This window comes from Prionailurus viverrinus, chromosome B4 (genome assembly GCF_022837055.1).
Source record: "Prionailurus viverrinus isolate Anna chromosome B4, UM_Priviv_1.0, whole genome shotgun sequence".
Classification (NCBI taxonomy): Eukaryota; Metazoa; Chordata; class Mammalia; order Carnivora; family Felidae; genus Prionailurus; species Prionailurus viverrinus.
Genome location: NC_062567.1, coordinates 136,267,215 through 136,293,755, shown reverse-complemented (window position 1 = coordinate 136,293,755; position 26,541 = coordinate 136,267,215). Strand labels below are relative to the sequence as shown.

At 56.9% G+C, this 26,541-nt stretch overlaps 1 protein-coding gene across 1 annotated transcript in view; it reads left to right on the top strand.

Moving 5' to 3' along the window:
- The window catches only part of CERK (ceramide kinase), a 49,245-nt gene extending 22,704 nt beyond the window's left edge, over positions 1-26,541 (top strand). Inside the window, exons 3-14 of the mRNA XM_047867355.1 lie at positions 2,521-2,634; positions 2,959-3,081; positions 8,147-8,272; positions 10,358-10,421; positions 10,701-10,846; positions 16,349-16,423; positions 17,292-17,444; positions 19,224-19,329; positions 19,994-20,070; positions 20,679-20,884; positions 21,476-21,684; positions 23,481-26,541. Of these exons, the coding sequence (XP_047723311.1) occupies positions 2,521-2,634; positions 2,959-3,081; positions 8,147-8,272; positions 10,358-10,421; positions 10,701-10,846; positions 16,349-16,423; positions 17,292-17,444; positions 19,224-19,329; positions 19,994-20,070; positions 20,679-20,884; positions 21,476-21,684; positions 23,481-23,553 (1,472 nt within the window). The 3' untranslated portion in view covers positions 23,554-26,541. The remainder of the gene's footprint in view (positions 1-2,520; positions 2,635-2,958; positions 3,082-8,146; positions 8,273-10,357; positions 10,422-10,700; positions 10,847-16,348; positions 16,424-17,291; positions 17,445-19,223; positions 19,330-19,993; positions 20,071-20,678; positions 20,885-21,475; positions 21,685-23,480) is intronic.

The window sequence follows — 26,541 nt, the reverse complement described above, 5'->3', positions numbered from 1 at the left end:
AAGTCGGATGCTCAACGGTCTGAGCCGCACAGGCTCCCTGATAACAGGGATTTTTACTTCTCCGTTGGTCTCGGTCCCTCTTTGGAGAAGACGGTTCTGTTTACTCCTCTGTGCTCCGTGTGAGAACAATACTCGGGGAAAACAGCAGGTCCTGCTTTCGTATTCTGTCTTGTTCTCACCCAGGGAACAGGCAACTAGGCTTAATGTAACAGAGGACACGGGGGTTCGTCCCAAAGGCTCCCTTGTGTCCTGTCCCTTGGCCTTTCCCCCACATTTCAGTTACCCAGGAGCAGACCCACGTCAGACCAGGTCTCCCTTTGCTCAGAGCCCTCTGAGCTCCAGCGCACCCCAGTGAGAGCCCCACCAGCCTCGGAGGCACAAGCTCCCTGTCCCTCTGTGCATCCCTCCGTCCCTCCCCTCCCCTCCCCCTCGGCTCCTGCTTCTCTCCCAGGCCACCTTCTGAGTTGCGCGTCCTGGCCCCATTCCAGTGTCTGTTCAGACCCTGAGCCCTACCCTGGGCACCCCTGCTCTGCACATAGGCCCCGACGTCAGCACGGCGTGCCCTCTGTCGTCTCCCCTGCACGCTGTAGGAGGGTGGGGTGGGGCCTGCGACGGGGACCGTACGTGGTGCCCATGGGGGTTGTCAGAGCCGAGGTCCTGTCATTGGTGCGTGGGGCGTAGCGGGCTCGTGACCCTGCCTGCGGGACTCGAGAGGCCGGTGCAGCTGAGCGCGTGGTGGCGTTTGCGACGTCTCGCCCGCCCTCCTGTGGTCCCCCGGGTCTGTGAAAGCAATCCGGCAGGATTAGGAATCATTAATGTGTAGACTCCTTTCAGTGGGTTCTCCCGTGAGTCATTTGTAACTTTTACTAATTTACCAGAATGACGTGACTGTTGTCCTCATCTGTTGTGCAGTTTCTTAAGTCGGTCAGCCGTTTGTTCGAACGTCAAGAAGCACGTTACTCCGAATTACTGTGCGCACTTCGCTTCGTCTAGTTTCCTCTCTGCCGTTTCTTACCAGACGGGCCTAAGCGCAGTGACTGTGCGGGGGTGGGGAGGTCCTGATGTTTGTTCTCAGTGGTCTCAGAAGACCGCCGTGTGAGCGATCGGTCGTGAGTGGTGAGCCCCCGACTCCTCCCTGCGTGGGCCCGGCCTGTCCCCCGTGCAGAGCTGGACCCCAGACACTCCTGTCGTGGGAGATGGGTGCCCGGTGCCGGGCGGGGTGGGGCTGGAAGGCAGGAGGACGTGGAGAGGCAGGCTGCGGGATGAGCAGGGAGGTGTTGCCCTGCCCTGAGCAGACACCGACCACAGCGGGGGCAGGGGGGAGTGGGCAGGAAAGAGCCACAGCTTCCGGCCAAGGCAGGGTGAACGCAGGGTGCCCTGCAGGGAGGCCGGGGCAACAGGCGTTGCTGAGGGCTGCGCCCTGAGCTGTACCCCACTCACCCCCCGTGTCCGGGAGCGGGGCCTGGTGGGCACCTTGAGCCCACGCCGCCCTCTGAGGCCCCACCTCTGGTTCCTCTGCAAGAGTGTCCCTTCCCCGTGGTCCTGGCCACTCTGACCCCACTGGGACCAGCCCTGCCAGCCCCCCAAGGCTTCTCAAGGGGCCCAAGCCCATCCAGATGCTGCCTTCCCTGGTCTTACACCCCGATCCCTGAGGGCAAGGACTTCACAACGATGTAAAGGTCCTGGGGTGTCAGAGCAGCGCCGCCCACATGGCTGGTGCAGAAATTACAGCGCTTCGGCTAGATTGCGGGTCTCATAGCCACGCTGGGACCAAAGCGCAGATGGTAACGTTCTTGTTGGTAAATCTTAATAGCAGTTCATGGAGGAGCTTCCGGAACGGAGGCTCTTCAGACCAGGGCCTGCTGTCCTGGGCCTTGGCCTCCCAGTGTCCCAGGCTCTGGTTTCTGTTACCGCCTGCGCTCTCCCCCTGCACCCCCCCCCCCCCCCCCGCCACCGCTGTGTTCATGTCCGGCTTTCCTGGGCCCTTTACCTGGAGGCGGCCTCTCCCTGGGTTTCCCACGGTGGACAGCATCCGCCGTTGTCCTCTGCAGGCCCACCCAGGGGTCCCCCTCCCGTACCCGATTGGACCCCCCAGGCCTTTCCAGAGCCCCCACCCTCCCCCCGCCTCGGCTTCCCGGGGGCCCTCACCCTCTAGGCACCCCCCGGTGTCCTGGCTCCTGCCATGTGCTTCCTCCCTACTTGGACCTCTGAGCCAGACTAAGGACACCGTGTCTCGAGACTGTCTTCCCGAGTTGAGCACAGTCTCCAGCCGGGGAAGGCAGCGGAGCAAATCATTTGGAAAGTTGGCGGTCTCCATTCTGTTGGGTGAACCACCCCACCCTCTGGTAACGTCGACCCCCCGCAGTTAGTGCCGGTTCAAAACCTACAATACGATTCTTTTCTTTACTTCTGGATTTCTAATGAGGATGTGAAAACAGAGCGTTCCCAGCATTTCGGGTTGGACTTCTGTGTTTGTGTGAATTCTGTGCAGTCATCTGACGTGAGGCTTGGTCTTTCCAGATGCCTGCTCTGTGCCCGTCTCTGAGATCATCACCGTCGAAGAAACGGACATCCACGGCAGGCACTACGGCCGCGGAAAATGGCAGAAGATGGAGAAGCCCTTCGCTTTCACAGGTGATGGAGCGAATCCGTCCGCGTCTCCGGGGACTGCGCGCAGATGCCCCAAAAGGCCATGGTTTCATCGCTTGCTCGACAAATTCAGTGTTTCTTTGCTTTATCTCGCAGAGACTGCCTTATGCAGTTTTTCCCAAGATCTCCCTTTGATTAATGTTTTGATCAGCTTTGACTTTCTTTGCTTTTTAACATGAGTGAGGAGAACTGAGACATAGGCCGGAAGGCGGGGGCGGCACGGGGACCCTGCCAGGCTGCGAGGCTGCACATGGGGCGCGAGGCTGTCCTCTGTGACCCCCCGACCCGCCGCGCTGTCTGTCTCCGCAGTGCACTGCGTGAAGAGGGCCCGACGTCACCGCTGGAGGTGGGCGCAGGTGACCTTCTGCTGTGCTGAGGAGCCGCTGTGTCACCTGTGGCTGCAGACGCTGCGGGAGCTGCTGGAGAAGCTGAGTACGTGGAGAGAGGCGCGGTCGCCGGGGCCCGCGTGGGACCCTGTGATCGTGGCTGCTTCCCTGCCTTTTGCACACCTTCCTGTAACCAAGTGCACTGCTGAATTGGGGTGGCTTAAAAATACACCATTTTTACTGCTTACGGGACCAGCCTGGCACCAGGCGCTGCCCTAAGCATGGCCTTCCAGGGGCCGGGGCGCCTTCCCTGACCGGCCGCGAGGTTGGTGGGGGGGGGGGGACAGGCCCCTGGGCCCGCTGAGCCTCAGGTTCTATTTCTGGGAAGCGGGGATGGCGATAGCTACGTTCCCGGTGGATGTGGGGAGTGAGCCAGGGACGTGGGGGCGCCCCTGTGCACACCTGCGCCCCGAGTCTGTCTGTCGCCCCTTGGAACGCGCAAGATGCCAGCTCATCCTCTGTCTGGAGTTCTGTTTGGTTATAATCGTAACACGTCGTTCTGTGAGCTCAGTCCAGGCTTTCTTTCACTGTAGAAGAGAAACCATGTGTGGGTAGGTTTGTTTTCGGTCTTCTTTGATTCATTTGGCATCTGGATCAAAGAAGCGAATTATAATGTGTGGAAGGCCTGTCAGCTGCAGAGAGACTTGCTCGCTCGAAGAGGTGCCTTTGGTATTCTGCGTCCCGCCATCTAATCCCGCGGGACGTGACCTCCCTTACCTGCTGCCGGGCCAGTGACCCCCGACCTCTCCCCGCGTCTCCCTGTCCCGCTGTGTGAGTCTGCGCGGAAGTTGCCCCCTGCCCGTCTGCCGCCTTCTCCTCCATCTTTCCAGACTCGTCCTCCTCGTCCCCGCTGCCCCCTTCCTGCTTCCTCGGCTCGCTTTCCTGAGACTCTGAATCTGTAGACTCGGGCCGATTCTGTAGGTTCAGACCCCAAGAAGAAGTTCACCGAACCTGCCCCCCATTGGACGGCGGGCGCCTGTTTCCCGCGTAACTGGTAGGAAAGCGCACACAGTTGTACGCGCGTCGCAGGCGCTGGTGTGGACAAGAATTCCGGGATTCTGTCACCTCAGCTACTCTGTAACTAACTCTGTGTCCGTCTGTTGTGGTGTTTACTGGAGGTCGTGTAGACGCAGGGAAGCGCCCAGATCCGGAGCGCGTGGCCCTGGAGCTCTCACACACCCGGCGCTCTGAGCAAGCATCCGGCATCCACATCCAGAACACCACCAGCTCCCTGGGCCCCCTGGGCCCCCTGCGGGCACCCCCCCCCCCACTCCCCCACGGGGTGATCACTGCCTGGCTTCTGAACAACCGGCTTCAGTTGATGAGTCACCGTGCCCTGCAGAGCTCCTGTGTCTGGCTGGCTGGCTCAGTGTCAGTTTGTGAAGCTTCCCCACGCTGTGCGTGCGGTGTCAGCTGCTCGTTCTCTTGATGGCGTGGCCCTCTGTGTCCGACCACTTACTCATCCATTTTACTGTGGCAGGTCGCTGGGAGAGCTCCCCGGTGTGGGCCGCTGCAGACAATCCTGTATGTTCTGAGCGTTCTGGTGCGTGTCTCGTGTGGACACATGCCTGCATTTCCGTTGGCTGCGTGCGGGAGTGGAGTTGGTGGTTCGAGTGGCCCCCGGGGCGTATGTGCCACCTCAGTAGACAGCGTCAGACGGCGACACTCCCACCAGCAGAATATGAGAGTCCTGGTTGCCCCGAGTCTTGCCCACACCTTAGTAATTGTAGCTGTTTGGGTGGGTGTTACGAGTCTTGCGTGACGGGGTTAACTTTCATTTCCCTGATAGCTAAAGAGGTTGAGAAACACGCTCCTGTGTTTCTGGGCCATTCGGAAATCCCCTTTCGTAAGGAGTCTGCGGTTCGGGTCTCTTGTCCACTTTTCTGTTGGGTTATCTGTCTTTTCTTAATGTTACATGGATATTCTTTGTATATCACGGATCCAAATCTTTTATTGGATTTATGAATTACCGACATCATTTCTCATTCTGTGGCTTGCCTTTTTAGTCTCTTACGGGTGTCTGTTGATGGACAGACATCCTTTTTTTTTTTTTTTTCTTTTTTTAAGTAGGCTTCATCCCAGCATGGAGCCCAACATGGGGCTCGAACTCACCAACCATGAGATCAAGACCCGAGCTGAGATCAGAGTCGGACGGGTAACCGACTGAGCCCCCAGGTGCCCCAGACATCCTTCATTTTAATGTAGATCTATTTATCTTTTTGTTTTGTTTTGCTCTGTGGTTAGTTTGGGTCCTATTTGACATCTTTGTCCACTCCAGAGCCATGAAGATATTTTCTCCTCAGAACCTTGTTTTGCCTTTCACATTTAGACCTAGAATCCACCTAGAATTCATTTGGGCGTGTGGTGTTAGGTGAGCGGTCAGGGTTTACTTAAACACAGGTGTCTGCTCGACCCCACGCCGTTGAGGGAAGGAGCGTCCCTCCCCGCACGCGCCATGAGCCGCCATGTTGTTCTCCACGAACTTGGCTCGCGTGTGCAGAACTTGAATGGATTTCCACTTTGCACCCAGTGACGTTGCTAAGTCCACTTTTTAATAGATTGATGGTTCTTTTGGATTTTCTTCGAACGCAGTCATGTCAACTGCGTCAACTGCAGTCATGTCAACTGTGCGTAATGACCCTTCTCATTCATCCGTCATGGTTCTTGTGCCATTTATGTCTCTTTCTCACAGTTTTGCCCTGGTGTGGATCCCAGCGTGGGGAGGGTCGTCTCAGTCCTGCTCTCGGGGCCGTTTCTGACATTTCACTGTCAAGGATGATGTTTCTTAGGTTTTTCATAGATTTTTTTTTAAATTTTTTTTTAACGTTTATTTATTTTTGAGACAGAGACAGAGCATGAACGGGGAAGGGTCAGAGAGAGGGAGACACAGAATCTGAACTAGGCTCCAGGCTCTGAGCTGTCAGCACAGAGCCCGACGCGGGGCTCGAACTCACGGACCGCGAGATCATGACCTGAGCCGAAGTCGGCCGCTTAACCGACCGAGCCACCCAGGCGCCCCCGTAGATTTTTTAAAAAACATATTAAAGGGGTGCCTGGCTGGCTCAGTCAGCGGAGCGGGCAACTCCTGATCTCGGGGTCATGAGTTTGAGCCCCGCGTTGGGTGTAGAAGTGTGTTAAGTACATTGGCTTCTCTTTGTACAGATGCCTTTGTATTCCTATGAAATCCAACTTGTTCATGACGTGTTACTCTTTTTCTATGTATTTCTGGAGTTGACTTGCTGATATCTGGTTCAGGATTTCTATGCCTCGGCTGAGGGGAGACATCGACCCATAGCTCCCCTCTGACCACGCCCTTGTCTGGTTTCGCTGCCAAGCATTGGTGGCCCCATGCGGGGAGCTGGGAGGTGCTCGGTCCTTCTGTGCAAGAGTTGATGTGATTCTGGGGACTATGGTCTTCCCTAAAAACTTGGAAGGATTCACTAGTGAGCCCTCTGGGCCTGGGCTTTCTTTGGGAGGTTTTCATTAATGACTTTGGTTTCTTTATTAAATACCAGACTCGTCAGATTTTTCTATTGCTTCTGCCAGCTTTGGTAAATTGTATTTGTTTTCAGAAAATTTGTCTATCCAAATTTATAAGTTTATTCATAATCCTTTCACTTTCCCTGTAATACGTGCAGATTCTGGAATAATGTCCCCTTTCTTGCTCTTGGTAAATAATAGTTTATCTCTTCTCCCTTTTTCTTTATCAGCTTTATTAAGGAATCACCAATTTCATGAATCTCTTCAAAGAACCAACTTCTGACTTTGTTGATTTTCTCTACTGTGTGTTATCCGCCCCCCCCCCCCCAGTATTTTATTATGAAGATTTTCAAGCATACAGAAGGGAAAAATTGCAAGAATTGTACAGTGAATGCACACATATCCAAAGCCTCGATTCTACAGTGGTTAACATGTTGTTGTATCTGCTTTGTCGATGTCTGTGGATCTATCCAGTAGTTAATAGTGTTCTTCGCTGAGTTTCAGAGTTAAGTGATGGATGTGGGGTGCTTCACCTTTAAACACTTCAGCGGGCGCCTCACTAATTAGAGATGAACATTTGTTTACAGTTCTGAGCTAGAATTTCCTTACAGCAAAACGGATAGACCGTGAGTTTAAATCCGTGATGTTGACACATACGTACAGGTAGTCGTGTACCCCACACCCCTCCCTGTGAGACTCACGTCACCCCAGAGTCTTCTGATGATCCTTCCCATCAGTGCAGAGAGGATCACTCCGAATGGAATCGTGTGACGGGGGCCTTTCGAGGGCTTCGGGCTCTCCGCGTAATGAGTCGGAGATGTGTCCGTGCTGGTAAATATGCCAGCGGTTTGTGCCTTTTTATGGCCGAGTAGCATTCCATTGTGCAGCTGGACCACTGGTGTGTCGGTCGTCAGTCGACGGGCGTTTGGGATATTTCTGCTCGGGGCTGTTGCGAATGGCCCCGCCTGGGAACATCTGTGTGCAGGATTTTGTGGGGACTTAGGTTTTCAGTTTTCTTGGGCATATATACTTTCTTGCCACGTTGATTGATTTGTTAGTGAAGTTGGGTTTTTAAGTATCAAAATCTGTTTGAACTGACCCCAACAGAAATGTGGGGGCTGTTGTAAGAGCACAGGCGTGACCCACGTGGGGAGGTTCTCTGGACGGGACTGGAACCAGGGACCGGGGGGCTGTCCGTGTCTCGCCGTCTGTCCATCTCTCTGTCCGTCTCCATGGACTACATGTCAGGCTCTGTCTGTGCCTGTCGGTCTGTCTGTCTCTCCTGGCGCTCTGTCCCGTATATCCATTTCTTCTTGTTCTCTGCAGACCCACGTTCCTGAACATGAAGCAGGCGAGGCTGCTGCTGCCTTCCGGAATTCTGAGTTCTGGGGGCTTCTGGGAGACCTTGCAGATGTGCAGAGCTTCTGCCCGTTCTCACAGGCCGGCCCTTCTCCCTGCTCGTAGATGAAGAAGCCCTTCCGTGCTGTTCTTTGACTTAAAAATACTTTCTCCCAGACAGTCCTGCGCAGAGTTCTCACAACATCGTGGTTTGATTTTGTTCAGTAACACAGTGCTTGGGAGAGAGTATTTGCGACACCCGTTGTGATTTACGCATTGTTGTTGTCTTGTAGCATCCAGACCAAAGCATTTACTGGTGTTTATTAATCCGTTTGGAGGGAAAGGACAAGGCAAGCGGATATATGAAAGGAAAGTGGCCCCACTGTTTACCTTAGCGTCCATCACCACCGAAATAATCGGTAAGGTGTAAATTCTCCGTTAAATACGTAGGCGTGTTTGAGAATGATTCTAGACAAGATTTTTATCTTATGTGATTATTTTATTTTATTTTTTTTAATTTTTTTAAATGTTTGTTTATTTTTGACAGAGAGAGCGCAAGTGAGCATGAGTGGGGGAGGGGCAGAGAGAGAGGGAGGCCCGGAATTCAAAGCAGGCACCAGGCTCCGAGCTGTCAGCACAGAGCCCAATGTGGGTCTCAAACTCACAGACCGTGAGATCATGTCCTGAGCTGAAGTCAAACACTTAACCGACTGAGCCACCCAGGCGCCCCTCCACACTTTAAATTTTTTTTTTTTTCAACGTTTATTTATTTTTGAGACAGAGCATGAACGGGGGAAGGGCAGAGAGAGAGGGAGACACAGAATCGGAAACAGGCTCCAGGCTCTGAGCCATCAGCCCAGAGCCCGACGCGGGGCTCGAACTCACGGACCACAAGATCGTGACCTGGCTGAAGTCGGACGCTCAACCGACTGCGCCACCCAGGCGCCCCCCTCCACACTTTAAAAAAAAAAAAAAAAACTTACTAAAATTTTATTTATTTTTGGTTTGTTTTTTAATGTTTATTTTTGAGAGACAGAGCAGGAGCGGGGGAGGGGCAGAGAGAGGGAGACGCAGAATCCAACGCAGGCTCCAGGCTCTGAGCCGTCAGCACAGAGCCCAACGCGGGGCTCGAACTCACGGACTGCGAGATCATGACCTGAACCGAAGTCGGATGCTTAACCGACTGAGCCACCCAGGCGCCCCATTATGTGATTATTTTAAACAAAATAAAATACGTTGTTTTCTATGCCAGAATGGGAACAGTACAAAACAAAGAATGTATACCTCTCTGGCCCAGTCTTAGCATAGAAGAGAAACACTAAGAAGATAAAAGGGTCAGGATCACGGACAGAAGATTCGTGGAAGAAGAAAGACGAGTGATTCGATGAGGCTTAGAAGTAATTTCACCAATGAGTGCTGTTTTAAGAAACGTGATGTGGTTTTTAGTGCAGATTCTCAACGCCGGGCGGGTGCAGGAAGCCGGGGTTCTCCTCCCCGGACCCCGTGCTCTGGGGTCTGCACACGCGTGTTAAAGAGCCACTGGCAGTGTGGGCGAAGAGCCTTACAAATTAGGGGGTCAGTCAGGAGTCCAGATGTGAGTCCTCCCCAGGACGGCAGTCGGATGCACACAAGTGCCCACGCGTGCGCTGCCACGTCCCGTAAGAGCAGCACACTGAGACCGCGTAAATGCCCGCTGACAGGAAACGGGAGGTACCACTGCCCGAGTGCGGCGAAACGGAAGGGACAGCGAGTGGGTGGACCTTTAACGTGGTCTTTACGGAGAGCTTTTCACTTAAGAAAACGGTCAGGGCCGGGAACACCGGGGTATAAGTCTGCCCGCACAGCAGAATTTCAGTTGTGTCTTTGTGTCTTACGTTGAGTATACAGATGTGGGCTGACGTTTTCTTTTCTTTTTTCTTTTCTTTTCTTTTCTTTTCTTTTCTTTTATGTCTTGGTATTTTCTAAAATTTCAAGCTAACTTGGATAATAAGGAAAAGCTATAAAATCTCTTTCCAAAAAGTTTCCATTTGTTGGTAATTAGATGCCAAGAAGGTGGCGTCTCCCCCGGAGGAATGCGTCCTGAACGAGGGCTGCTTCCGCCTGGGCTCGGCGCCCCACCCCCACTCCATCCCCCTGAGGATGTTCTAGGACCTCATTTTATTTATTTATTATTATTTTTTTTAAATATATTTTTTTTAACGTTTATTTATTTTTGAGACAGAGAGAGACAGAGCATGAACGGGGGAGGGGCAGAGAGAGGGGGAGACACAGAATCGGAAGCAGGCTCCAGGCTCTGAGCCATCAGCCCAGAGCCCGACGCAGGGCTCGAACTCATGGACCGAGAGATCGTGACCTGAGCTGAAGTCAGACGCTTAACTGACTGAGCCACCCAGGCACCCCTAGGACCTCATTTTAAAAGAATGGTTTGCTTGCCTCTTATGTTAACTCAGACTCTCAGATTCGAACGTAAACCGTACAATGAAATATTATCTTTTCCCCCGTAGTCACCGAACGTGCTAATCAGGCCAAGGAGAGCTTATACGAGATCAACATAGATAAATACGACGGGTGAGTAAGGTTCCTTTCAGGCCCTCCCCACCTGTCTTAGTTTTGTCCGCTCCCTGCCCTTGCTTTTCCTGATTGTCAAAGTAAACCTGCTTCCTATAGAAAACCAGAAACTGCAGAAAATTTCCATCACCCCTTCTCTGCGTCTGGGAGACAACCGTGGACCGTTTTCCTTCTCTGTCTTACTACTACCTGCATGTGCAGATTAACTTTTTCTGAGCAGTGGAGAGCACGGCGTTGCGGGGACAGCAGAAGGGACCCTAACGCCCGTGTCCCCTGCAGGATCGTCTGCGTTGGTGGAGACGGCATGTTCAGCGAGGTCTTGCACGGCCTGATTGGCAGGACGCAGAGGAACGCCGGCGTGGACCAGAACCAGCCCCGGGCAGCCCTGGTGCCCAGCCCACTCCGGATCGGCATCATCCCCGCGGGTAGGGCGTCCCGTCCCCGCCCCCGTCCCTGTCCCTGGGGGCATGGAGCTTCCTTCAGGTTCATTCTGTTACCGAGCTGGGGATTTTATCAGCACATGGGTGAAGGCTTTGTTGACAGTTGATGGCGGAGGAAAGGACCACTGATGTGTGCCTGGGGGAGCCCTATCTTCCCCCGACACCTGCTTCCCACAAGCGCCCAGAAGCTGGCAGCTGGGGGACAGTTGGCTGTCAAAGGACTGCCGAATGGCAGGGGAAGGGGGTGGGGGGGCGGGGGCACTGGGACCCCAGAGCGCAACTGAGGAGGAAAGGACCCCAGAAAGCAGGTGGTCTTCTAAAAGTGGCTTGTAGCCCAGACCTGGGGGCGCTGGGCTTGGGGGAAGGGCCCATGCAGTGGGGGCCGGGAAGGAGGGAACCGGGCCTGTTAACCCTGTGGGCCCCTGGGCTGTGTCCCAAAGACATAGCTCAGCGGGTTTTATGTCTTTCTAGGAAGTGCCTAGTTCTTTGAAAAATGACAGTGCTAAGCCGAGCAAAGCCTGGGCATTGTTGGTTTAAGGCTTTGCAAACAAGGCCACGGGGATGAGGCGCCTTATGCCCTGCGCCCTGTGTCCCCACCCTGTGTCCACACTGACACAGGCTGGCTGCGGGCCAGGGTCTGGGCAATATCCCCACGTCACACGTCATGTAATTCCTGTAATTCCGTGGTCACGACCGCTCTGTGAGGGAGGTGCCGCCATCATCCACAGATGAGGGGTCTCAAGGTCACCCAGAAGGGCACGGACCGTGGGAACTCAGAGACCTCTCTGCCCCACCCTACAGTCAGGAAGAGTCTTGTTTTTTTCCGACTGACGGTGTTTGTGTATTAAACATATTTATTCTTGGTCGCTTCGGTCTCAGCTGTTTTCTCAGGTTAGGCTTGTCTTTGGACTTTGAATGTGGTCTGCTCTGGGCTACGTGAATTTTGTTTGTCCACGTGCCAAACTATCTTTCCTCGATGTCACCACGTGCCTGCGGTGGCTCTAATACTTAAAACTCTAAGCTCTGAGCGTTCATGTTCGTGGGAGCCCGTGCAGCTGCCTCAGGCGTGTGAGGACGGACCGAGGCCGGCTCTGCGCCCTCTGGGCCTTGGGGTGCAGTGAACTAGACGGGTGTGGCCTCTGCCCACGGAGGAGCCCCCAGCACACGAGGAAGCGTGGGCGCTGCGGGGAAACAGTTCAGGGAGAACGGCCGGGACGGCTTCTCTCTGCAGGGAGTCCAGGGCCGTTCTGAGAGGGGACAGGCGAGGCACCAGCCGTGCACGGGGTCAGCTGGAGCGGGGGGCAGATGGGGATGAGCTGTGTGCTGAGGAGGGGGGCCTGTGGGGCAGAAGTGCCAGGACTAGGGTAACGGAGGCGCCTGGACAGGGGCCCAGCACGGGGCTCACGTCCCGAGGGCCTTGCCATGAGACACAGAGGGAAGAAGTCTCGTGGGCCCGCGGGCAGTGTCGTCTGCGTGGGCTCCAAGACCACCCCCTACGCTCTGTTCAGGGCGCCATTGCCTGAGGCCTAGGGAGGACGCCCGTGGTTTGGTCGGTGGCCCCGTGGGCGGCTGTGACTTGGGCACAGAGTGAGCCCAAGGAACCAAGGGTGACGGAGGCGGCCAGGGTGACCCCATGATGTTGGGCTTGGCAGCCCGGGGAGGGGCCACGACGAGGCAAGAGTTCTGATGCAGATCCGAGATGGTGCTCCCGGGGGCCCTGAGGAGCAGTCGGGTGGAGGGGGTGGTGTGGGGGCGTCCGGGACAGAGCATGACGGAGGCCACCGCTGCAGCCGCTCTGGGTCCCGAGCTGATGTTTCCTAAATTGAGCCTCTTTCCGCTGGAGTATTTGGAGGTATTAGCGAGGCCGCAGAGAGCCGACCCTCCACCCGGCGTCTTCCCGTCACTGCCCCTGTGCTGCGCGGTGGGGCCCCAGCGCCTCGGGAGGGACGCGGCTCAGCGTGGGGGGCCGATGATGCCAGAACCACGTCCTGACGCCTGAGCTGAGCCAGACCTTGCGTTTCCGGAAGCTGGGCCTTCCTCTTGGTTAAAGCCTGGGCCACAGGCTCGAGGAGATGACCGGGGAGTTACGTCGGACCCGAGGGTCGAGCTGTTGAAGGCACGCTGACGGAACGCCAGAAGGGAACAGTGGTGTTGGGGGCACCCGTGAGGACCGGGATGTGTGCGTGGACTTGTCTGCCGGCGCCCGGGTCCCTCCGCCTGCGCCAGAGTTCGCCCAGTCCGTCGGTTCCCGTGCGTTCTCGGCCCGGCTGCGGCCCAGGAGTGAGCAAGGCCGGGCGCGTGGGCTGTGGGGACGCAGACAAGGGTGAATAAGGAAGAGAGCAGAGCAGTGGCAGGGGCCACGCCCTTGCAGACGGGGGGCTCTGGACGGTCTTCCGGGGTGAAGTGTGGTGAGGGCAGGAGGGGGCCTGGCTGCGGGTGTGCTGCCCTCGGGGGGCGGGGGCCTCCTGGGAGAAAGGGGCAGGTGGCAGGGGCCGGCCGAGGGGCAGTGGCCCCGTGAAGGATCCCAAGTAGGCGGGAGGCTGAGCAGTCCCCTCCTTCGAAAATCTGACCTTTCAGTAAAACGATCCCTGAAAACCGTCGGAAGCTCTGTTCACCTGCCCCACTCTTTGCCCAAAGGACCCGGGTGACCGAGAGAGAAGGTGCGTCCTGCCCGTTCGGGGCGATGGCGGGATCTAGAATTAAATCCTGGAACACAAGCACATTTCCGTCCATCTTACACATGGATAGAAGGTGTTTGCGTTGAACTCCGGCTCCAGAAATGGGGGCCACACCCCAGCCCGGCCCAGGCCCGGACCCTGGACGCCTGACCAGAAAGGCCGGTCGCCTCGCCCTGTCCCGCCCACGCCTCCCTGGACGAGACGCCTCTGGCAGCTTGGGAACAGCACGGGCCCACCTCTGTTGTGGTTGTAGAGGGCGTCCCACGCCCGCAGACCTTCCGGCCCCACGAGGTTCCTTCTCGAGACTCGGAGCTCCCTCGCGGGGTCCCCCTGTACGGGGTGGCCCAGACGCAGGGACAGGCTTCAGAGGCCTCGGTTTATAGGCTGTGGTGCAGGGTAGAAGCCAGAGGCCGGCTTCTGCGTTTTAATTAGAGGTCCTTGCAGAATCCCCACCAACCGTACGCATTACATCCCTGCAGGTGCAGGCGAGTGTGGGGTCTCCTCAGCTCTTGTGATGAGGAATGGCTTGCCAGGAAAGTAAACGGGGCCCTGGGCACGCAAGGGGAGCCAGTGGGCTCTGCGATGTTCTGGAAAGTTCTGGGGATGTGAAGGACTACCTCAGGGCATGGTTCAAATTAATTAGCTAGGTCTCTTGGAGTCTGTGCTCTCGAAACCGTTTATATTATCCGAGCACCCTTCACTCTAGCGACGAGTGAGCGGGTGGGGAGAGTCTGAAACCACGAGGCTTTTCGTGGACACTGTTGATGTTAATTTTTATTAAGATTAGTCACTCCTATAATCTTAAGTGTTTATTTAAAAATGTGTATTTGGCTCATTTGTGGAACGAGGTGTCACTGAAGTCTTCAGGTTAAGTTGGTGAAAAAAAATATGCGTGTGTTTATATAAGTTACCAACATCCAGAAGCCACATGTCAGTGTAGATTAAATAACTAAGAGCCTCCCCTCAGATCACAGACTGGACCAGATTCTGTTACTCGAAGAGACCCCAGAGGGTGCTTGCAACCCGACACGTCTGTCGGGAGCCTGGAACTTTCCGGCTGCGTCGGACATCACTTATGACGGGAGACTTGTAGATTGTCCCGGGGCCCAAGGGCAGAGACGTGGCCCCTGCTGGTGTCCAGGCCCCCCTGCCCGTTAACGCTGGTTCCTCCCGATGGATCTCGGTCTGTGCTGGGCGTGGTGTCCGTGACGAAACTGTGCCATTCTGGATCCTGTCATCCCTTTGTTAGGAAATCTACACCAGGCTTTCAGCGGACGTGTTACACTTCACGTTGCTCGGCCCCGTCCCAGACCTGCTGGGTCAGGATCTCGGGAGAGTGGGGTTCAGGACCCTGTTGTAAATAAGCACCCCAGGAGAGTCTCCGCCCGCTCGGGCTGAGAACAGTGACCTGGATTATGACCCAGTTAGAACCGGGCCACACCTAGGGAGGACCTGGGGATCCAGGCACTGGCCGGGTGCCACGAGGTCGCCCCCGGTGTGCAGCCGAGCATGTCAGCGTGAGGCGTGTGCCAGCCATGGCCAGCGGAGTCCCCTCATGTCTGTCAGGTGACGGCTGCCGTGCCCCTGTGACCCAGGGACGGGTCACGGCGCGTTCTGTGAAACCGGGTGCTGGTGTTGGGGGGCAGGCTTCCACGGGGCTTTTTCTGGGGTCTTCCCGAGTTGTCCTTCCTATGCGTACACTTTCCCGCTGGCAGCGTCTGCACAGGGCAGAGTCCTTTGGGTCTCGTGGCCGCTGGTACGTGCAGGGGATTCATACTCACTGCGGAGCGCTGAGCTAGGTGCCCGGCCACCACTGCCACCCGCATTTCTCGGGGGCTCTGTTCCCCGGGGCAGCTCAGGAACAGGCTCCACAGACTCTGTGAGGGGATGGCTGGTCCTATTGAAGTCCGGTCTCAGAGTTGCGTTGTTTTTAAATGTTTATTTGAGAGAGAGACAGAGACAGAGACAGAGACAGAGACAGAGCATGAGCGGGGGAGGGGCAGAGGGAGACACAGAATTGGAAGCAGGCTCCAGGCTCCCAGCTGTCAGTGCAGAGCCCGATGTGGGGCTCGAACCCATGAACCGTGAACTCATGAGCTGAGCCTACTTACTTAACCTACTCAGCTATGAGCTTAACCTACTAAGTCACCCAGGTGCCCCATAAACCTGCTTCTTTAAAAAAAAAATTTTTTTTAATGTTTTTATTTATTTTTGAGACAGAGAGAGACAGAGCACAAGCAGGGGAGGGGCAGAGAGAGAGGGAGGCACAGAAGCAGAGGCAGGCTCCAGGCTCCGAGCTGTCAGCACAGAGCCCGACGTGGGGCTCGAACTCACGGACTGTGAGATCATGACCTGAGCTGAAGACAGATGCCCAACCGACTGAGCCCCCCAGGCACCCGCAGTCTCAGTGTTTCTGACAAATCAGTGTCAGTATTTCCAACATTCATTTTGTGGATGGATTATATTAGTCTTTATTTCCGTATCTATTCTGGGGCCAAAAGGAAGAGTCCTCCTCGTTGGAAATCTACTAGAGTTTGTTTGTCTGTTTTTAATTTTTTTGACGTTTATTTATGATTGAGAGACACAGAGCATGAGCAGGGGAGGCATAGAGGGGGAGACACAGAATCTGAAGCAGGCTCCGGACTCCGAGATGTCAGCACAGAGCCTGACGCGGGGCTCGAACTCACAAACCGTGAGATCATGACCTGAGCCAAAGTCAGTCGCTTTAGCCAACTGGGCCACCCAGATGCCCCTCGAGTTTTTAATTAATGCGATGATATGAAGGACGTTTTTTTCTCTCCTACTTCAGGGTCCACAGATTGTGTGTGTTTTTCCACGGTCGGCACGAATGACGCGGAGACATCAGCTTTGCACATCATCGTGGGTAGGTCCCTTTCCATGCACGCGGCAGACCCGTGGACCTCGCTGGGCATGCGCAGGGTGGCCCCGGCCCTCACGCCAGCAGAGCTCTGTGTGTGCTGTGGTTCCCTGCCACCTGCCATCTTGTCCTGTCCTCCCGCGGCCATAGGGGGTCCTTCAAAAACACAAACCCTGCTCAGAGCCCTCTGGGGCCCCCCATCAGGGGTCACAGGCACCCCGTGGCCCAACCAGCTGCCTCGGCATCCCCGTGCGCAGGGTCAGGCTGACCCTCTGTCCTGGACACGTCTCACGCTCGCCGGTCCTCCGCTCTCACTTCTGCTCAGGACTCAGCCCCTCATCCCCATCGGGACAGGTTTTCCCAGGCCCGAGTCCGTGGCACCCGAGACGCCCCTTCCAAGTGGCATTTCCTGCGCTCCCGTATACACGGCCCCGAGGGCGGGAATGGCCGCCCCAGCTGTTCAGACAGCCACGGCCCCTGCCCGGCAAGCACATGGCTCCCTCCTCGTCCCTGACGACGGGGCCCCGGAAGTGCTGCTTACGCATAGCCCACTCTCGATTTCCTTAGCACGTGGGCCCCTCTTCGCCGTCAAATCCACCCCGTTTCCCAGCAGCGGCACTGAACGAGCTCCGTGGGTCCACTGTGGTTCCGTGCCTGCCGGGAAACTTCCCAAAGCTGCTGTGGACCTTTGAGTCAAGTCCTGTCATCGGAATCAGGAACAGGAGACCCAGGGCCCGCGTGCAGACCGTCCCCGGGGCCGCCTTCCATGTGTTGCACGTCTTAGTCGCTTGGGTGCTTCTGGGCCCGCCCGTGCCATCGAGGGGCTGAGGAGGCGCGGTGTGGAGGTGGCCAGGGGACCGTGTCTCTCCCGCAGGGGACTCACTGCCCATGGACGTGTCCTCGGTTCACCACAACAGCACGCTGCTGCGCTACTCCGTGTCCCTGCTGGGCTATGGCTTCTACGGGGACGTCATCAAGGACAGTGAGAAGAAGCGGTGGATGGGGCTCATCAGATACGACTTCTCAGGTAGCCCTGCTTTGGCACATGGCGTCTGCCTTCGCCTGCAGAGTGCCCATTCGAGGCGGGTGCCCTGCTGGTGAGGGGCCCCGGGGCGCCCACAGAGCAGGGCAGACACCCCAGGGCCACAGACCGGTTCTCCTGTTCGGGATCGCAGAGCGACGCGAAGGCACTGCGGCCGTGCCAAGCCGTGACCGTCCGCTCTCCTCAGGCGGTGTCCCCTGCCCAGAGGGGTCTGAACGGGGGCAGGGTCTGGAGTGGGCACGCCTGCTGCTTGGCGACTGTCACCCACCCGGCCACCGCCCTTTCCAGTTTGCTTTTGGGTCAGTCGGTAGTAAGTTAAGTCGAAGAACCCCAGGTATTAAAATCTGAACCCTTTTCTGGGGAGAGAAACGGATAGTAATGTGCTGGGTCTGAGGCACTGCGGAGCCCTATTTAAATCAAAGCTACGGTATCGCTTTGCAGTTAAAACGCAAGAAACTCCAAAGTAACGTATCTCCCCGAACCGTCATTAGGAAACAGAACGAGGGATTAGAAAGAATCTGGGTGAGATTCGTGCCGTCTTCCTGATTACCTGCTGTTGAGCTGGCCGCTCGCTCCCGAGCCTGTGGGCCTCACCCCGGCCCACGGTCACCTCTCCGCTAGGATGCAGGGCGTGTCCTGTCTGCGTCTCCGTCCCCACCTGGAACTCACACACACAGACCTGCAGAGGCTCAGCAGTTTTTCTCAAGGCAGAGAGGAGGCCCGTTTTAGGGCCAGTGGGACACACACGTGTCTGTCTGAGGACGGGCAGAAATGGGGCCCTGCCATCCGGGAGAGAGACCGTCCTGCAGGTCGAGCGGCCAGCTCCTGCCCTTCACCAGCTGCCGAGCTGGAGGGTCATCCCGGGGGAGGGTGCCACCCACGGAGGAAGTGGAGGGAGGAAGGTGGACGCCAGGGCATTGGGAAGGGGTTTCTCCCCGGGGCAGGTAGTTACTGGGCGGATCCCAGATGCCTAGCCACACACTAGTTGCTGGTAGAGCAGGTGGGAGGCCGGGGTGGGGACAGGTTCAGTGGTGTCCCCATCGTGCCCGATGTCACCATGGCCAGCGCCAGCCCGGCATCCGGCTCAGGGGAGTGGTGTCACTGTTACATTTGCAGGACGTGGCAGGGCCCCCACTGCGGCCCCCACCCCCCTGTCCTGCTGGGCTCTCTCCAGTCAGCTGCTCAGGTTCATCCCGTGCCCGCTGGGGCCGGTTCGAGGCCGGCCAGGCCCGCTCAGAGCGGATAGCACGCCACGGTCCTCCAGATGGGCCGGACACAGTCCTTGGTGGTGCTGCCCTGGACCGTCACTGTCCGCGTTCTTCCTGGATGCCAGACTGGTCCTGGGTGACCTTGGGCGGCCAAGCCAGGGAGACGTGGGAGCGTCTGGGAGGAGCAGAGAGGTGGTCCTGCCCTTTGATGAGCCGCTACCGAGTCGGGGAGGCCATCTCCAGATGTCGGGGGCTTTGCCACATGCCAGCCCTGCAGCGATGTGCGGGCAGGCAGGAGGGGTCACTGATGGCAGAGACCTCCACCGCTGAAGGCAGCCCTGGTGACCCGGCACCCAGCGTGACCCGATCTCTTACTGCTTCCGTCACACAGGCCTTGGGATGCGCTGGTGGCAAGGGGGGGGGGGGCGCTGTGTCCCAGAACAGGTGCAGCTGCGGGGGGCGCGGGGGGGGTGCTGTGTCCCGGAACAGGTGCAGCTGGTGGTCTCGTGGCCAGAAAACGACGCTGGGGCTGCTCTACTTTGTGCTCCGTTCCCAGGTTTGAAGACCTTCCTGTCACATCACTGCTACGAAGGGACAGTGTCTTTCCTGCCAGCGCGGCACACAGTGGGGTCTCCCAGGGACAGGAAACCCTGCCGTGCCGGGTAAGCACATTCTTCCGTGTGTTTCTATTGCAGAGGGCGCGAAATAAAGCTGGGCTTCTTGGGGGGGTGCTCCTATCGGGGACACGTATCTTCTAAGCGTAGATGCGAGACCGTGGTTCTGGCGTGCCCGGCGATAGCGTAGCTCAGCGCACGGCTTCTGGGCCCACACGTTCCCGAGCCCCTTTCCTTCTTTAATGGAGAATCTGAGGCCACAGGTCACAACGGTTAGAGGTAGAGCTGCTGAGCTGAGCCGAGGCGCCGATCTTCCTGGCGTGAACATGCACCATTGCACGGTGAGCCCAGGCTGACGACGAAGTTGTGAGCTGGCTGCTCGCTTGGTACCGCCTGGAACAGATGACCGTTGTGTCACCTGTGCTGAGCGACCTGCGCCTGGCTTGGCACGTCACCAGCCAGCGCTCCGCTGACCTCAGGGCCAAGCCGAGCTGGCTCTCGGCACGCCAGCGCCACGGCCGCGTGGGATGCCCTTGGCTTCTTAGCCACGCGCGTACACGCTCTGGAGAAGGACGCGTGGACGCGCGGACGTTTTAAAAGATCTGACTTGCAGAATTCACACTGACGTGCAAAGGGGAGAACTGCCAGGCGCGTGCGCTCCCTTGTCGCGGCCGCGTGCCTCAGGAGGGGCGGTGACGTCCTTGTCTTCCAGATGCTTCGTGTGCAGGCAGAGCAAACAGCAGCTGGAGGAGGAGCAGAAGAGGTCGTTGTACGGTCTGGAGAACACCGGTAATGTCTGGGCCGCGGACTCACGGTCACTGCCGCGTGTGTTGGGGTTTTAAGCTGTGGAACCTCTGAGGGCGCTGCGTCTTCCCGCTGTGCGTCCCCCCCCTTTGTCGGTGGGCGCGTGTGTCCCTCTCTGCTCGCCTCCGGGCAGCAACATGGCTGCTCTGGACTGGGGGCCGGCGACAGTTCCTGTCAAGGGTTATACTCTCGTCTGTGGGCTTTGCCAGGCGCCGGGAAGGGGCTGGGCGCAGCAGCGTTCCAGAAACTTAGCTGTGGACGCTGACGTTAGAGTTTCGTGTAATCTTCATATGTCACAAGATACTGTTCCTCTGGAGTTTTGTAAACCGCTTACGAAGGGGAAAATTATTCTCGGCTGACACGGAATCGGGTGACAGGCCCGGCTCGGTGGCCCCCGCTCTAAGTTGTTCAGACGTCCCCACGTGAGGACCAGTGGCACAGCTGTGCCCTTTCGGAGGCGGCCCTCCGGGCACGGCGGCCGGCACAGGGCCTGTGTGCTGGGGCCGAGGGTCAGTCCACGGGAGATCCGTAGGGACGGTCTCAGGACGCGCGCCCGCGTGTGACGTGCCGTCTGCGATGCCTTTCTGCTTCAGAGGAGGTGGAAGAGTGGAAGGTCGTCTGCGGGAAGTTCCTGGCCATCAACGCCACCAACATGTCCTGTGCTTGTCCCCGGAGTCCCCAGGGCCTGTCCCCGGCCGCCCACCTGGGGGACGGGTCTTCCGACCTCATCCTCATCCGGAAGTGCTCCCGGTTCAACTTCCTGAGGTTTCTCGTCAGGCACACGAACCAGTACGACCAGGTGAGTGGGGCACTCGCCCTGCCCCGTCCGCGCTGGCGGGCGGGGTCCATTTGGGCAGCGTCTACACGGGCAGCGTCCGTGCGGGCGATCCCTGACTGCCGTGCCGTAGGAACCCACTGCTGAGTCCCAGGGAACAAGGTCAGGTTTCTGGTCTGCGTTTCACCCATTGGAAGCTCCTAGCGTCTGCTCCTTCTGAGAGCTCGTTAAAGACACAAACCTCTTTCTAGCAAACCTCTCCGTAGTCACTGGCATCCTTGTAGTTAATACAACGGCAGACCCCAACTCTAACGAGATGAGTGTGGGTTGGCCTCTGGTTGTAGTAAGATGTGTTTTCCTTTTTTTAAATTAAATTGCATTTCAGGTCTAGCATAATGGTATTTTTATGTGGTTTGTAAAATAGTGCTTGTTAAAAAGATGAAGAATTCTACAAGTCCCTATTAGGGAACTACCAGAATCTTGAGAAAGCGCCGGTCGCCGCGGACGCGCCAGGAGGCGGGCGGCGGCCTTCGCTTCGTGTCCGAGCTGCGGGCGCGCCGGGCACGGACGGGCCTCCCCCGCAAAAGCGCCAGCCCCTTCCGTGTCTCTCTGCAGTTTGACTTCGCTTTTGTCGAAGTTTATCGCGTCAGGAAATTCCAGTTTGTATCGAAGCACGTGGAGGACGAGGACAGCGACCTCAAGGAGAGGGGGAAGACGCGCTTCGGGCAGATCTGCAGCGACCACCCCCCGTGCTGCTGCTCTGTGTCCAACAGCTCGTGGAACTGTGACGGGGAGGTCCTGAGCAGCTCCGCCATCGAGGTCCGGTGAGTGACGGTGGCCCGAGGGCGCCTCCTGGGGCCCCGTGACCGCAAGCGTGAGGGTGCACTGTAAACGCGCGCGTGTGTCCACGCAGCCGGCGCCCGAGACCCCGCCACCGGACTCTGGGGAAGATGCCCGCGTGTGGACGGTTCCCGCGATTTCCCAAGCCCCCCCGCCATGTCGCCATCTTCGCTTCTCCCTGAGCCCCAGCGCCGGCTTCTGTCCCTTTGCTCTGGCATTTTCTCTCTGTTCTCCTGATTACACACACAAGCCATCCTCCTTCACCGGGTCCCCCAGGAGCCCCTCCGGCCTCAGGGAGCCCCGTCTGCGGCCGGCGCTGGACCCTGGCTCGTGGCCTCCGGGGGGCAGGCACCAGGCCCGCTCTTCCGGCCGCTGGCCTTCGGGCAGGGGGTCCTCTGCAGACCGGCTGGGGGTCTGCCATCTGATTACACGTGTCACACGCCCAGAGGGAGCACGAGTGCGGAGAAAGTCGTCGATCAGGCTGTCGAACGAGGTGAAGGTGTAAAAATGGAGTGAAGTTCCAGGGTCCTGTGCCGTCTGCACATGTCGGGGCGATCCTAGCCGCCTTGACGGAGGCCAGGCCACGCGCTCCTTGACGACGGAGCACGGACGATGTGGGAGGCGACACGGAGGGGCCTGCAGCCCCGCGCCCACGCCCACCCCTCCGATAACGTGCATGTCACTGTGTATAATCCCGACGCTAAATGGCTTTTCAGCCCGTGGGATGTGCAGTGTCGAGCCTCCTGCATCAGCATCCGGCCAGGCCGTCAGGAGAGGCAGCCTCAGCCTCATCGAGGCGCACGTCTGCTCACACCTGCTCCTCTGGCCACCGCGTGATCAGTGTGGCCATGACTGTCCAGCTCAGATCCCAGGAGAAGGGGCGGGGACAGGACCAAGGGAAGCCCGCCAGGATTCGGCTTTTGTCAACACATTTTACAAGTTGCAGAATTATTTTTGATGCTGGCTTTGGGATTTACTGGAAAAACAGGATACTTTGAAAATTAGGAAAAGCATTCTTTTATGAAATATATGCTATATGTCATGGTAAATATCACTATGCCTTGAGCAGCAGGTGACTTAGTTATGGGGTTCTTATTACTGAACATCTTTAAAAAAATCTTTTTTGTTCATTTATTTTTGAGAGAGAGAGAATCTCACACAGGCTCCACACCCATCAGCACGGAGCCTGACGTGGGGCTCGAACCCACGAACCATGAGACCATGACCTGGGCCAAAACCAGGAGTCGGGTGTTTAACCGACTGGGCCACCCAGGCACCCCTATTACTGAACATCTCGGAGGAGGCTGTGACGTCATTAATAATTTGGGAAGGAGGCGCTGCCGGTGGGGACCGGACAGCCACGCTGACCGCTGAGCCCCTCTGGCTCCTCTCATCCTGGTGCATGCGGAAGGCGGGGGTCTCCAGGGCACCTCGGCCACCCCTCAGCCCCCTGGGCTCTGGCTGGTGTGGGGCCCCCTCCTCCTGGGCGACTGAACATCCCGCACGTCCTGGACAAGGGGGGTTGCCCTGCACGGAACCTTCTCCGTGGCCTGGAAGCTGAGAAAGCAGTCACCCAGGGATTTGTCACTTTGCTAAAGCGGGGTCTACAGGTGCCTGGGTTTTCTGTTGGCCCTCGGCTGCCCTCAGCTGCCCTGTCACCACGGGGTTGGGCCCAGAGACAGCCAGGATGAGACCCCCATCCCACCTCTACCCTTGACCGGCAGTGGGGCCAAGGGTCAGGGGGACACTGGGGGTGACACGGCGCCCTTTGTCTCTGCAGGGTCCACTGCCAGCTGGTTCGTCTCTTTGCACGAGGAATCGAGGAGAATCCTAAGGAAGAGTCACAGAGCTGAGACGCTGTCACGCATCACCTGCCTTGCCGTGATTGGGAACCGTGACCGTTATTTAAGAAAATTACTGCAGACCGATTACGTTGATATACACATTTAAATTTAGAAATTTATTTTTGATAGTTAAATCTTGATTTTAGAAAAATACCTTCGTCAACAATATTGTGAACATACCTGGCATTTTCGGTTCTACGTGACTCTTTGGGCTGCATTTCACGTAACTTCTTCTCAGCCAATGGCACTTACCAGTTTGGGGGCGCTGGCTTCTTAGATTTTAACAACGCCGACGGTGCAGATTTTCAAAGGGCCCATCAGTGGCTCTGCCGCAATAAGTTTAGGGACAGCGAATGTGCGGTCACACCATCCGGACGGGGGTCTCCCCGCTCGCTGATCCGCATCGCACGACTTACTCTGTAGTTATTTGTGGTCAGGTTTCGGAAAGTAGTCGGTCGCCTTCATTTTGCCTTCATCTGAGCTTCTACTTAGGAAACTTCCGGACTCTCTCTGTCCCGGGCAACTACAATGCAACGTAGCCCTGCTTCGGGGACACCTCGGGAGTGCAGCACTGTTGTGGGGACACGGACAGGAGTGGCACTTTATCTTGAAAACCCAGGTCCTTGCTTTCATCACGGTCGTGTTTCTGGGACAATCCGGCTGGTCAGCAGGAACAATCACGGGCCCTGGAGACAGCATCGGTTTTACGGCTAGGTGCCGACGCTTTATGGCCACACTGGGCAGGGGGGGCGGTGGGTGACATGGAGAGAAGCTGGCACGCAGTAGGAAAAAATTCACTCTGTGAATGCTGTGTTCACTTGACATCCGGGCACCCTGCCCTGGTTGGCGGTGGGGCTCCCGAGTCCCGGGGGCTACTTTGGTGCAGGCCCCGGGTCTATACGTGTGGTCCCGACTGGAGCTTTTCTTCACGTTCAGTTCTACATATTTATTGAAACTGTTGTCCTTTTCAGCCAGAATAGTGTAAATGGTGTCTTCAGGGTTAGTATTTTAGATAGTTTTCCGCTGAAGCGCTGGAGCTACATCGGCCAGGGGTTCCCTGCAGCGGCCAGGGTTCCCTGCAGCGGCCAGGGGTTCCCTACAGGCGTCCGGGGGTTCCCTGCAGCGGCCAGGGGTTCCCTGCAGCGGCCAGGGTTCCCTGCAGCGGCCAGGGGTTCCCTACAGGCGGCCGGGGGTTCCCTACAGGTGGCCGGGGGCTCCCTGCAGCGGCCAGGGGTTCCCTGCAGTGGCCGGGGGTTCCTTACAGGCAGCCAGGGTTCAGTGCAGTGACTGGGGGTTCCCTACAGGCAGCCGGGGGTTCCCTATAGGCGGCCGGGGGTTCCCTGCAGCAGCTGGGGTTCCTTACAGGCAGCCAGGGTTCTCTGCAGTGACCGGGGGTTCCTCACAGGCGGCCAGGGTTCCCTGCAAAGGCCGGGGGTTCCCTACAGGCAGCCAGGGGTTCCCTGCAGTGACTGGGGTTTCCCTACAGGCAGCCGGGGGTTCCCTACAGCGGCCGGTTTCCCTGCAGCGGCCAGGGGTTCCCTACAGGCAGCCAGGGGTTCCCTGCAGTGACCGGGGGTTCCTCACAGGCGGCCAGGGGTTCCCTGCAGTGGCCGGGGGGTCCCTACAGGCGGCCAGGGTTCCCTGCAAAGGCCGGGGTTCCCTACAGGTGGCTGGCGCTTCCCTGCAGGCATGGCCACCGGCCCTGGGGTGGCCCTCGTGCATGCTCGTGGCCCCATTTCCTTTGTATTCATGCTTGGCTATGTGGGAGATGCATCGAAAATAGCTTTATTTGAAATACAAGATGAGGCTTGAACTCTGGTTTGCAAAGAGAGAGGAAGCCTGTTACAAGAGGCGGTTCACAAGCCGTCATGTGCTTTACGAGTGCCCTTGACCTCACGTAGGCACAAGTAGTCATTTTAGCATTAACAGACATCATATATTTTTAGAATTTACTTGCAGCATTTATATTTTGGAGTATACATGAAATTTCCTATTTTATCATTCAATCCCAGGTCAGACAAAAAGGGTAGCTTTAACTGGCTTTTTTAATAAGATCACATTATCAAGCGATTGTGCGAATCCGATGTTTTAATGATTAGCGGGTGGGTGAAAAGTCTGGGTATGAAAATAGTCCTCAGTGCTTGCTGCTGGTTGGAAGAAACCAGACCCAGGACTGGCAGGTCTGAGCAGGGGCGCGAGGGCCTCGCCAACGGGGCTCCCGGCCGCCCACAGCCGCTCTGTGGATTGTTACTTGACGAGGTTTCCTAAAACAGTACTGGTCTGAAGTCCATGGCCGGTTTTAGAGAAACAGTCCAGGCCGGAGTCCACAGTTCACGTTCACCGAGAAGGCGAGCCACACGGTTCCTGGAGGGCTGACCTTGTGCCGACATCACAGGCCTTGGGACGGTTCTTAGGGCGCGTGTGGTTGTGTGAACACCCCCCAGCACTCCTTGATAATCTCTACACGGGATGGAAGTACTTTCCAGACATTCCCATGTGGGCAGGGGGTTCTGATCTCACGAAGGCCCCAGATGGAGCCCCAACATGTGCACATCAGAACTGACAGCTGGTTAGTGAGGACTTAGGATCATCTAGGATTAGTCTAGGCTTTAACTTCCTGTGTGACTCATTGGTGCAAAAAACCGTGGTGGTAGTTATGCCCTGACCCGTTTCCCCGCTTGTTCTGACTACCAAGGAGGAACCTCGGAAGCTGCACCTGCTCGGCGGGCAGGCTCGACTTTGTTCTTTGTACAATCTCGTGTAACGGGGCAGGACCGATGGAAGAGGTGGCTTCATTTTCTTTTAATCTTGCGGGTTTCGAGATTAGAAAATGGCATATTTGCTCTGACACGTTTGAGAAGACAGAAATAAAGTTACGTTGGGCAGAATTTTTTCTTCTTTTATAAATTCCTGTTACTTTCAAAGCGGAGCATGTTTTGTGAAAACACCTGTGTACAATTTAAAGAGCAAGAATAAAATGAACGATGGTGTACCTAC